At 33.2% G+C, this 12,957-nt stretch overlaps 1 protein-coding gene across 1 annotated transcript in view; it reads left to right on the top strand.

The window, feature by feature from the left end:
• LOC149788757 (uncharacterized) overlaps positions 1 to 12,957 on the top strand; it is a 144,660-nt gene that overhangs the window by 22,545 nt on the left and 109,158 nt on the right. The window contains exon 4 of the mRNA XM_089973548.1: positions 11,051 to 11,584. Coding sequence (XP_089829674.1) covers positions 11,051 to 11,584 — 534 coding nt within the window. The remainder of the gene's footprint in view (positions 1 to 11,050; positions 11,585 to 12,957) is intronic.

The raw sequence follows: 12,957 nt of genomic DNA, 5'->3' as shown, positions 1-12,957 counted from the left end.
TTTTAAGATATCGATAGAGTTTAGTAATAATAGACGTTGACAACAATGGTCACTCTGTGGTAGTTAAATTGGTAATGAATGGAAAGACAGATAACATGAAAGCATAATACACTTTGCTTAATGGTGGTTACACAGATCTTTTTTAGCTATGTTGAGGTTGATCAAACGTTCATTTACAGGCAAAAGGTAGCAATATGGCAGACAAAAATACTAAGCATAAATTGTTTGGAACAAAAATAGAAATTCTAGATTTTAGATGCATAATGGACAGATGTTGGACAGATTTATGTAAATATACTTTGAACAATGTGCACCCATACATTTTAATTGTAGAACATATTTGGTTAACAAAATCAAATTTAACAGTCTTTATTAAATTACAGAACAATATTTTCAAATGGTTAACTTCCCACCCGTAGAGCAAGTGTCATATAACATTTTGTTGTCCGGGATACCACATTGTACATAATATTGTATCTGCTTAAATTACACTCATCCAGTTGTATGAGTATCTTGAAGTGACCTGTTCTTTCACAGACACCAAACGTACATATGAGCAGACATGTGGACATTTTTAAGCTGATATTTACCTTTGACTGCATTGAGGGGCTTTGAGTGGCCAAGTGGTCTAAAGCTCTTTCTGTTATGGATAACAGCTATCTCACCTCTGTTTGCATGGGTTCGAGTCTCAGATTCGGCCGATGTGGGTATGTGAGATAGCTTGCCAGTAGCTTTTTTTTGGTCGGTGGTTCTTTCCTGGGCTTTCCTGGGGTTCTTCTCCACCATTAATACTGGCCGCCCTGTATAGCCTATTGTGTGTTGAAAAATGGCATTAAACCCTACAACAACAACAACAAATTGACTGCATTGTATGTTAGTAACACAGTTGTTTGATGTGTGTATTGTATCTTTTAGTGTGCTTTTTCGCTTGGTTTGTGTAAATGTATACGTGGCTTTCATCCTGTATGCACCTTTTGGCTTTTAGTCACCCTCTGTTGCATGCTAACCTGCTTTGTAACATAGCTACATGGTGAGTAGTATCTGTACTAACACTATATAAGCCATTAACCAGGCAATTTCATTTACAGAAAGACCTGGGGGTTCTGGTTAGAAGGATCACACCAAATAATTTGTGTGAGAACATCTGTATTTTTTATCATTGTTAGCTAGTTTAAAGACCAAGGAAAATATTTCCTCTGTAATAGATTTTGTTAAACACAATCATACAGGTCTTGTCTTTATACAATGGCTTGAATATTTTCATGTTTATTTACTGATGTTTCTCTGATAATATCCCAGAAGGTCATGCAGTTCTGGCCCAACTATATAGGTGAACTAGGCAATTGCCTAGAACTCAAGGGTTTAAGGGGTGCTAAATTAGATGCCGAATTAGATGGAAGTTATCTTTATTTCTTGGGATTAATGATGGTACTTCAAAGTCACAGTTAGCCCGGGGTAAGAAAAAACCATTGGGTCATGCCTGAGGTCATAGTTAATATTAGCACCATATTGTTAATAATAATGATAATACCATTTTTAACAATAAAATGTCATGAAAGATTTACAATGTTTGGATTTAATTGCAACACAATTAAGAAAGAATAACAGGATTTAATGTTAAAATGCAAATTATTATTTAACTTTACACTATAACTATAACTTGGTATATGTGCTTATTTGAATTGAATTGAAATGCATACTAATATTTGAATGCATTTGTGTCACATTTGAACTGAATTGATATTAAGTGGAATTGAACTGAATGTGTCAGGTCAGTGAAGATAAAACGATGTGGAAAAACTAATAAATTAAGAAAACTTAATTATATTCATGAATTGTTAAATTATGCAATTATAGGGTTGAATCTAATCTAGCTTATTAAGTCAGTGAAAACATTGTTGACAAAGTCTTAAATATTCTAGCTTCTTACAAATTTCTGGAATTAATGCATACAATTTGTTGGATTACAGAGTTACTGAGTTGAAATGAGATTGTCAAGTCAGTGATGGTTATGTTCACAATGACTTTAATGATTTAGCTTCTTGTGATAATTCTATTACGATGTTTTGAAGTATTGAATTAAATGGGATTAAAATTTACAATGTCAGTCATGGGAAATCTTGCATTTATTATTTAAGAAAATAAATCATCTTTTTGCAGCATTTAGACAATTCTGAGTTATGGAATTAAAAGAAAATTAGATTTAATTCAGCATAGAATGACATCATAAAGATGCATGTAGCTTCCTAGAAATAATTCAAGACAGAAATTAGTTAATACAATTATTAGAAATGCTGAAGGCAACAATCAGTTTGACCTAGGGTGGCCATTTGTTTGCTTCTATACTGGACATTGCAATTTTCAACTGTTATTTACCATGTCTTGTACTTATAATGAACCACAATTAAATGTTATATGTATCGCCATTGGTTAATAATGTATATAACATCATAGTTATATTGGTGCTACAAAGATTCTATTGGACCTATCCATGTACGTGTCCTCAAAACACCCTAACATAGATTGGGTCAGGAATATATTACACCTAGCGACCTAATTATCCTTGTCTTTAACGAGATAATCTTTGCATGTGTGTATTGTGCTGGGAAGGAGAATGTCCAGTTTTGTTATGTTCTGTTGGTGGTTATCCAACTTTGACCATACAACTCAGTTCTTTTGAAAGAGAGATAAATGTTATCGTTCCCAAAATAGATAGTGTTTTTTTGCATGGTGGCTATGTACTGAAATTTGAAAGACTATTTGTATGACTGCCGTATACCTGCTGTAGAAATGACAATTCCCACAGCAACCAGCACATAGGAGATTGAAATGTTCTGAACTTGCATGAAATCATCTAATAAACACAGACACATTTACTCATGAAATTAAGAGTACCCATGAACTGATAGGCTGATGGTGGGGTGAGTGGGTTCACAACCTGTAGTGATATTGTAACAGGTTTGGACTACTCAACCATCTTTTATCCATTGACTAATATTTGTCAGTGCTTTTGTAACAAGAGCCTATGAAATGAAGAAGCGTAACGCTATAACAGTGTTTGACATTTACTTGCAAATTTGACCTTAAAGGAATTCTGGAGATTTTTTGTCCAAAATATTTTCTAAACTTCAAATCTTGTACAGAAAGGTAATAAATTCAACAACAACAACCATAATGATAACAATAATAATAATAATAATAGAAGAATTTAGAAAAGGTCATACAGGAAATCTCTGAGCTGAATCCTGACAAGCAGCCTTCATTATTATATACTGCCAAGGAAATCCCCGAAATTAATTTTTATTTTCCAAGAAGCATGAACTATAATAACAACAGTACGTTTTAAAAATTTCCATAAGATTTTATATCAAAATACCGTGTTTACTGAAATTGCTAACAGCAAGAGTTCGGAACATGTATTAGGTGGTGTACTCATGAACGGTACTGAAGTAGACCGCATGACAAGGAAGTGAACATGTGCTCGAAGACAGATAATAAACTAAGAGGAAATAAGAAGTTAAGCACAATGAGATGGCAAAGCTGAAGAACGGATAATTTAGTCACCTTCATTAGGTATTGTGTAGACTGAAATGGTTAAGTAAAAATAGGTATTTGGTCAAATCAAGCATGACAAAGACCAAGGAACGGTTACTCCCTATTTTCGATAACCGTCAAAATTTGTAGACTATACGAGTTGACAGTGATTCGAAGCAAATAAGAGACATAAAAAGAGGAGAATTGTAATTTTGTACCTTTTCTCCCATCTCTGGCACATCTCCCAATCTCTTGCCAATTGCTGAGAATGCTCTTTGGGCATCCCCAGTGAATAACGATATCTATATCACTGATTTGGATCCTCATTCTGAATGCTACCGTAGCAACGAGACAGCGAATTATGCTTTCGGGTCTTCGAAATTCCTTGATAATTCTCCCCTGTGTCTCTATATCCATGGTGAAATTATACATTTCAATCAAACGTGTCTTTGCTGATTTTTTGTCTTTGTATACTTGGTCTCCCATTTCTTAAACCAACCAGGACCAAACATTAAAAACAGCACTGTATGTTCTGAAATAATAATAATAATCCTTTTCATATCAAATATTCCCCCGTACTGCTGGTATCAGACCATGTACATCTGACAACAACAATACTACTACTAGTGATAATAATAAAATAAATAATAATAATGCTAATAATAATAATAATATATATTTTCTGTTGCATTTGTGGTGGTGGTATTATATATGTACCTGCAATAAATAACTGTCTTTTTGGCTGATAGCCTCGTCTCTTTGATGTGATGAAGAAACCACTTGAGTTCTTCTTCACAGTCTGCAGATGCTTCAGCAATGTCTAGGAAAATGTTAGGCCTGCAAAATTATTATTGTTATTAGTACTAGGAGTACTTCAAACTATTTTATTACTATTTGTCGTAATAAAGAATGATTACAAATTGCCTGAAAAGTTTATCCTGTGTATGACTACTACATGTTGCTCAGGTTTAAAGTTTAAATGTTAGTTTTACAAGTTTATCAAACATCGTACATTTTATTTGGCTCCACTCAGATCACATAAATGAAATTATAATCGATTTTAGATGTAGCAAGGGTATTCTTATTTAGTTATTTTAATTTTTGTTTTTTCTTTTCACTTATCTTTAGTGGGGTTGGGGGTGGAGTGGAGGGTGACGGTGGGGTCAGGCAATGATGCCCAAAACAGTCCAGTACGACTTACTTAATTTGGATTATACCCGTATGCTGCCATTCGGCTATGTGCGAGTGGCTGAGTATTGAAGAGGACATGTATAGATAATTGTATTTCTTTTCCTGTCGCCCAAAATTAGGTGTACAAGGGTGGAAACATTGCCTTTGATCTCCTGTCCTCGCACTGCACAACAGAAAGCATTAATCTGTTTAATAGCTGGAGAACACTTCGCATACACCTTGTAATATACACTCCACCCTTTTATAAATAATTTGGATAGTTGGATAATAACAATAGATGCTTTCCTTTATTCTCTATGGAATAACAGTTTTATACTCAAGATTATATTGTTGTATCTTTGTCATTCATTTTATTCCCAAGGTAATTAAAGAGCACTTGGTTCTGATAAGTCAACGCAGAGAGAGAGTGTGCAAAATAGGTGGGAGGTTTGGGCATCTCTCTACTCCAATATAGGAAAACTAATATTGCCTTAAATAGGATAAGAAATGTGAATAATGGGAAAAATATGCATGGACAGCGTTATACATTTATTTTTATGGATATATGTTAAGTACTCTACCAGAAATCTACAAAAACAACAGAATGACCAAACTCATAGAGCCACCAAGAAATTTGAACCATAAAAAAGATATTATGAGATGCAGAAAGAATAACAAAATATGGACAGAAAAGAAAGATGAGATTATATATACAATCATAATACAGGAGTTTCATAAGAAAACTCAATTTAGAGTAGAAATCACAAACCCAGTGATACAATATGTGACAGTATGGGCGAAATGGAGAAATATTGATATATTTTAATAATATTATTGATAGGAAACACTTATGATGAAATTATAAACTATATTACTGATGCAATGATAAGATGCAGGAAAGAAATTCTAAATTAAAGTGGTTACTATAGCAAACATACAGTACAGGCTTGTATATATAATATATAAATTAATAATAATACCCCCTGCATAAATGTCTTCATTTGTCTGTGATTTTATTGTTATTTTATATTGTTTAAAAAATAAGTTAATATTGTTATGTCAAAAAATGCCAGCACAATCCAACTGTGCAATAAAGCAAATGCACAAAAAATAAGTAAATAAATAAATAAAAATAAAAAGTATATACAGTACTGTATTTAACTTTTCACAGGAAATATTAGAGAAAAATAAATATTTTATGTAAACCTTCAGTCATAAAAGCAATATTTTTAGATGAATTGGTCTAAACAAATTCTAATATGGGTATGCATTTAAAAGGAATAGATACCTGGATTGTGTTGTTACATTGTCCTTATAGATATCTTTTGAAACGTAAGGAGGCAGATGTTACCAATCCCAAGGAAATTAGAAGAATTTTGTAAGTTCATTAAAAACAGTTTTTGGAGAGATGTAATTTTGGCAGTATCTAAATGGAAAGAAGAACCGCAAAATCCTAACGAGTATCTATCCATGAGTATTTTAAATTTTGTCCCCCCTAAAATGATCTATCAATACAAATCCTGGACAGAAGCTGGTTTTGAAATTCTGAACGATCTATTTGATGTTTACGGTAATTTAATACCTTTTGAGATAATAAAACAAAAAACTGGAAGCGATGATTTCTTGAAATACTTCTCCTTAATATCCAGAATTCCTAAAGCATGGAAAGATGCCATAAAAAACCACCTAGTACATAATAATTTTGATAAGCAGGAGGATAAAAATAACGAACTTGCGAAAACAAGATTCACTCAAGTTTATTTACAAAGATCTTTTACAGGAAGCTAAAAGGCGACACACTGCGAAGCAAGAAACTTGGATGCAAGTATTAAATACAAATATAAGTAGTGAGGAGTGGTCTGATATATATAGCCGGGCAAAATGCTGTACCAAGGATACCAAGTTGATCTCTTTTAACTTTAAATTAATCCATAGAATAATCGCTACTAATGATTTTCTTAAAAGAATTAACATATTTGATGACAACAAATGTACTTTCTGTAAGAGTGAAACTGAAAGTATTGAGCATCTCTTTTATGACTGCAGTATTACTTCACAGTTTTGGTACCGTTTTATTGAAGTTTTTGCACCTTTTTGCCCAAATATTGTACATCTGTCCAAAAAAGAAACATTTTTAGGAAGTGAACAACTGGACAGTTTGGGTAATTTTCTGCTTATTTTGGCAAAATATTATATTTATACTTGCAGATTCAACATGAAAAATCCTTCTATTTTTGCTTTTAAGCAAATAGTTGCAATGCATAAGAACATTGAAAATTACACTGCCAAGGTAAATAAAAAAGAGGACCAATTTCTTCAAAAATGGACCTCAACAATGAACATTTAACTTGTCTCTGACTTGAGGGTAAACAGGAACAAAATACTGTAATATCACAAAAGCCATGTCACCTAGATTTTGTGCCATATGCATGTGTATATGCGTGTGTGTGTGTGTGTGTTTTTCTTTTTTACTTTCTCTGTAGATTATATTTATTATCCCTAGATTATCTGATAACCAGAAATGTTTGATTGTAAGGTGATCCTGGGATGGTTCCCCGACCCAGTGGTCAACCTATTAAAAGATGTTACCAATCCCTCTTGTTTTTCACTTTCACATGAATAAAACATGAATAATATGGTTTTTGGATTGGATATACGCTCATAATTGTAAATTCTGAATAATTATAGCTGCTAAGTCTGGATTGGCTGAGGCACATTTCCCCAAAATTTCCTTTTATATACATTTGTAAATTATGCCTCAAGAACAGTCTGGCTTTATTCTCTAGTGACTTCTTCATTAATTACCCCTCCAAAAGTTTCCATTACTGGATTTGTTTTCAATAATTACTCTGTACAAAAAATGCTTACTTTTGGGAGAATTCTTTTTTTTTGCAGGCAATAAAATAATTTTGCAATTGCTATGAGCAAAAACCATGAAAAGGAGTATGCTTTATTTGCTAATTTCTTATTTCTGATGCGTTGACCTTCTTAAACCATATTTATTAACCTGAGATGAAATTTTAAATTTGGCCTCATATCCCCAATGACTGGTTATTGATGGATCTATTTGTTTATGAAAGAATAACAATGTAGGTTGAAATTTCAAAGTCGCATTATCAGTAAAGTCTGCTGTTAGACTTCCATGGTGATTTCTAATGAATAATTCATTGTGCATCTTTAGAATTAAACACTAGGATTCAGCCAAGGATTTGGCTTGATGGGACGTCCCATCACAATTTTTAAACAGGGCCAACAAGAATTTGACATGGGCCATAGCTTTTTCCTGATGACTCTTTTATTATGCTTCAGATATTTATTATTTCTGAAGTAATCATATTTGTGCATCACATTTTAACATGTAACAATCATCATTCTTATAATTGTACTTCTTTCTGATTGATTTGGTAATGTTATTGATTGAACACTGCTTGGATAAGATTTGAATGTGTTTGGAATTTTAAGCATACCTGATTTCTTGTATATTTTTTAACATTTTAGTATCCTGTTACATTATTAAATTGAACAGTATTGGTGTCACTTGCAGGTCACATAGTGCAATTTCTTTTTCTTAAAATTCTTTCTAATTATTGGAGAAACTGGCTCTATCCAACGTTCTGGAATATAGGCATTCAGAGGTTAAAGTCAACAGGCTGAACTTAATAACCATCTTGTGTTTATTTATAAGATTTAACATCATAGTCTTCAAAACACCCTAACATAGATTGGGTCAGGAATATATCACACCTAGGAACCTAATTATCCTTGTCTTTAATGAGATAATCTTTGCATGTGTGTATTGTGCTTGGAAGGAGAATGTCCAGTTTTGTTAAGTTCTGTTGGTGGTCATCCTAATTTGACCATACAGCTCAGTTGTTATAGCAACTGATATAACAATATCTAGTTTGCTTATAAATTTTATAAGAACTAGAATTTTTGTAATTTAAAATGGAGAAACATTAACATTCCCAAAATAGTTTCGTGTTTATTTGCATGGTGGCTATGTACTGAAATTTGAAAGACTATTTGTATGACTGCCATATACCTGTTGTAGAAATGATAATTCCCACGGCAACCACCACATATGAGATTGGAATATTCTGAACTTGCATGAAATCATCTAATGAACATAGATACATTTACTCATGAAATTAAGAGTACCCATTAATTGATTGATAGGTTGATGGTGGGGTGAGTGGGTTCACAACCTGTAGTAATGTTGTAATAGGCTTGGACTCCTCACCGTCTTTTATTCATTAACCAGTCTTTGTCACTGCTTTCATAACAAGTGCCTATGAAATGAAGAAGTGTAATGCTATGACAGTGTTTGACATTTACTTGCAAATTTGACCTTAAATGAATTCAGGAGTGAAAATTAATATATTTATTTTTTAAAGAGCACCTACATTTATTTTACTGAAGAATATAAAATGCATGTTTGTCAGACAGTTTCTAATCTATAATGCCAAAACTTGCTGTCATTTCTACAAAATACACAACTTGTATTAGGCTAGCTATTGCCACGATTCCAACACATGGTGAAAAATAAGATATACATGAGGTGTATCAGAGCTATGCAAATTGTCTATCACCCATTAAGGTCAACATCATTTCTAGTATTATATAGGATCTCTGTGAATAGCCTCTGCCAATTAAATATCTTCTTGTGCTTTAAATAAATTAAGCAAAGATTTTCTGTCCAAAATAGTTTCTTATCTTCAAATCTTTTACAGAAAAGTAATAAGTTCAACAACAATAACCAGAACAACAACAGTAATAATAATAGGAAAATTTAAAAACAAATCACACCAAGAATCTCTGAGCTGAATCCCAACAAGCAGCCAACAATATCATTATATATTACCAATGAAACGTACAAAAAATTCCTTTTCCAAGAAGCATGAACTACAATAACAACTATTATTTGAAAATTTCCTCCAAGATTTCACATCAAAATACCGTGTTTACTGAAATTGGTAACCACAAGAATTTGGCACATGCATTAGGTGGTGTACTCATGAACATACCAAAGTAGACCGCATGACAAGGAAGTGAACATTTGCTCAAAGACAACAAACTGAGAGAAAATAACAAGTTCAGCACAATGATATAGCAAAACTGAAGAAGGGATAATTTAACTACCTTCATTAGGTAATTTGTAGACTGAAATGGTTAAGTAAAATTTGGTGTTTGGTCAAATCAAACATGTCAAGGGCGGGGAATGAATTACTTCCTATTTTTGATAACTGTCAAAATTTGTAGATTATAAAAGGGGTTGAAACAAATAAGAAACCTAGAGGAGAATAATAATTTTTAATCATATAAGAAATTCCTTATCGATGCTGTCATTAATGAAAATCATGACTGACCATATATATTTATATATATGGGTTGTTTTAACAGACTGTATATGTCTGTTTATTGATGTTATTGATGGTTCTATTTGTTTATGAAAGAATAACACTGAAGGTTGAAATTTCAAAGTTGCAATATTAATAAAGCATGTTGTTACACTTCCATGGTGATATGAAATGAATAATGTAATGTGCATCTTTATGATTAAACACTAGGATTCAGCCAAGGATTTGGCTTGATGGGACGTTCCATCACAATTTTTAAACAGGGCCAACAAGAATTTGACATGGGCCATAGCTTTTTCCTTATGACTCTTATTATGCTTCAGATATTTATTATTTCTGTAACAGCAGTATTATTTTATAATCAAAATACTACTGCTATTAATCACAAGAATGACAAAAGATCATGCAATATATGCATATCGTACTAAAAAAAATTGACTTTGCTTTTATTGGATAGGTTAGCATGATCATCGATAATGAAGACATCAGTACATGTCTTTGAGCAGGGGAAATATGTCACAGAAATGGCTGTGGTGCATTAAGATGTCGCAGATAGCAAAGTGACTATCTTGAATTAGTGAGGTCTTGAATTTGAGCCTTGGTCTGGGTGTGAATATTTTCCTAGTGAGAACACATATCAAAAGTCCAACCTGAACTTGGATTTGAATAAAAGGTCATAAAAAGCTACTTTCTTGCTGTTGTTTTCATGATTAAAAAAAAATTAAAACGATTTTTGTATATTTTTTAATTTTTTAAAAATTTTATTTGCCTGTTAGACTTCAAATTGGACAAATCCAAAACAGACCTTACTTGACAAGAGATATTTTTTTTGCAAAGTCTGGGTAATGCCATCTTGCATAGTATTTGCAGTGTCTGTATGTGGCTGGGATGGTAAAGTGTGCCTAATTTACTTTTTCAATTTCATTTACAGCTTCATTGCTTGGTGCAGCTTAAAATTCAGCTGTATTTGCTGTTTCTGGTGTTTTCAGATTCCGAACAGGATTATCGATTACAGCGCCTTGCCAGAGTCCTGAACGAGCAGCAGTCAATGAAGGACAAGGCCAGTCATGAGGAACAGGTGATAATTCCTCCTCAAGGAGAGACAACTCATAAGGGCCATGATGTGGCTGATATTACCATTGAAGGCAAGAAATTAGAATTACTATACATTCATTCTCCTGAACATGATGTTGGACAAGATCTTCCATCTACTGCTAGTCAGCAAGAAGAATCCCCCCAAGCATTAACTCAGAGGGAGCCCATACAGTCAGAAACAAACATGATAGCCATGCTAAAATTGTTGCAGGAAAATGTTTATAAATTAAAACAAGATACAGACAAAATATCACCTCTGGCAATATGGGACTTTGCGGGGGAGTATGCCTTTTATACAACACACCAGACATTCTTGACAAGACGAGCCATATACCTCTTGGTTTCCGATGTCAGCAAACAGCTTACTGATCTTGTAGCTGATGAGTGCTACTTTGATAGTGATGGGATAATGAAGTGTAAAGTTCATGGTGAGTTGTGATGAGACTTGTTTTGATAGGGAAGAGATAATGAAATGCATAGTTCACAGGGAAGGGAGAATGAAGTGCATAGTTCACAGGGAAGGGATAATTAAATGCATAGTTCACAGGGAAAGGATAATGAAGTGCATAGTTCACAGAGTTCTACTTCTACTCTGCCAGAATTAAATAAAAACTCTTTGCCATTAGTTTTTTTTTAGACAATAATCCACAGTCAGCACTGTTTTGTTCCCCAAGAGGAAAGAAACAACAATAGAAAATGAAGAAAAACATTTAAAAACACTTGTTAGTCCTAACTTGGATGAACCTATGCATGACAGTTACTTTGGCATCCGTGTGCTTTCCTTTTAATTCTATGCCATTTTGTTTCATCCTTTTTGCATTTGGAATGTTGCTTCATTGTACACCTATCTTTATCTAGATAAAAAGTGTAAATTCTCTGTAACAAGTTATATTTGAGCTAATGAGAACAATTTGGGAGACAAATTAGGTTTGTTTCTAACAAGGGAAAGCAACATTTGATGACAGAAGAACACATAAGTGAGTCCTATCAGTCCATGCTAAATATATATAAATCGATGAATTTTCAATGCAGAATCCCATCATATAAGTGGGTTAGAAAATGTGTCAAGCCTACCTGTCTATCATCATATTATATTGAAAGTTGATGTTTGGACACCAACCAGGCACAGGCAGGGTTCATGAAAACCACTCCTCCTACTCATTGTCCAGTGCCAAGGAAATTTTACTACTTGTCCCTGCATCAAGTAGATGCAAATTGGAATGTTGAGAATGTCTGTGTGCATTTTCTACCTCAAGCAAGCTATGAAGCTGAGTGTTTCTTAATAACATCCAGCATAGATAAAATTTGCCAATTTGTCAGTCTACAAATAGGTCACAATGATCGGTGACATTTCATTTTACACATGAATCTGTTGCAGACTTGTTACTAAAATCAGTTCCTGTCGTTCAAGTAATGTGTTCAGAGTGATGACAGCAAGTGAAAACCTATTCTAGTGTCAAGCTTGTGTTGGGTAGCAGTGTTCATTTTAGTACAGGGTTCACATGGTCATTGAAGGTCATTGAAAGTCATTGAGAAATGAAGACCTCAATTCAAGGTCATTGAAAGTCATTGAGAAATGAAGACCTCAATTTAAAGCCTTGATATTTCACCTCGGTGATTGAAACTCATTGAATTTTAGATATTTTGCTTAAAAATAAAAATTGATTGCAAATTTTACTTTTGAGTCATTTATTTTATGTTGTGTGATGATTGGAACTGCTATTTGATTTTCTGTCACATGCTAGCAATTCCACTATTATTGTAATCCATGTGAAGTAACCAGATATCACACATAGCTCCC

This window comes from Sinohyriopsis cumingii, chromosome 11, assembly GCF_028554795.1.
Source record: "Sinohyriopsis cumingii isolate HCF-2022 chromosome 11, ASM2855479v2, whole genome shotgun sequence".
In the NCBI taxonomy this organism is placed as follows: domain Eukaryota; kingdom Metazoa; phylum Mollusca; class Bivalvia; order Unionida; family Unionidae; genus Sinohyriopsis; species Sinohyriopsis cumingii.
This window is presented reverse-complemented; position numbering and strand designations above follow the sequence as displayed.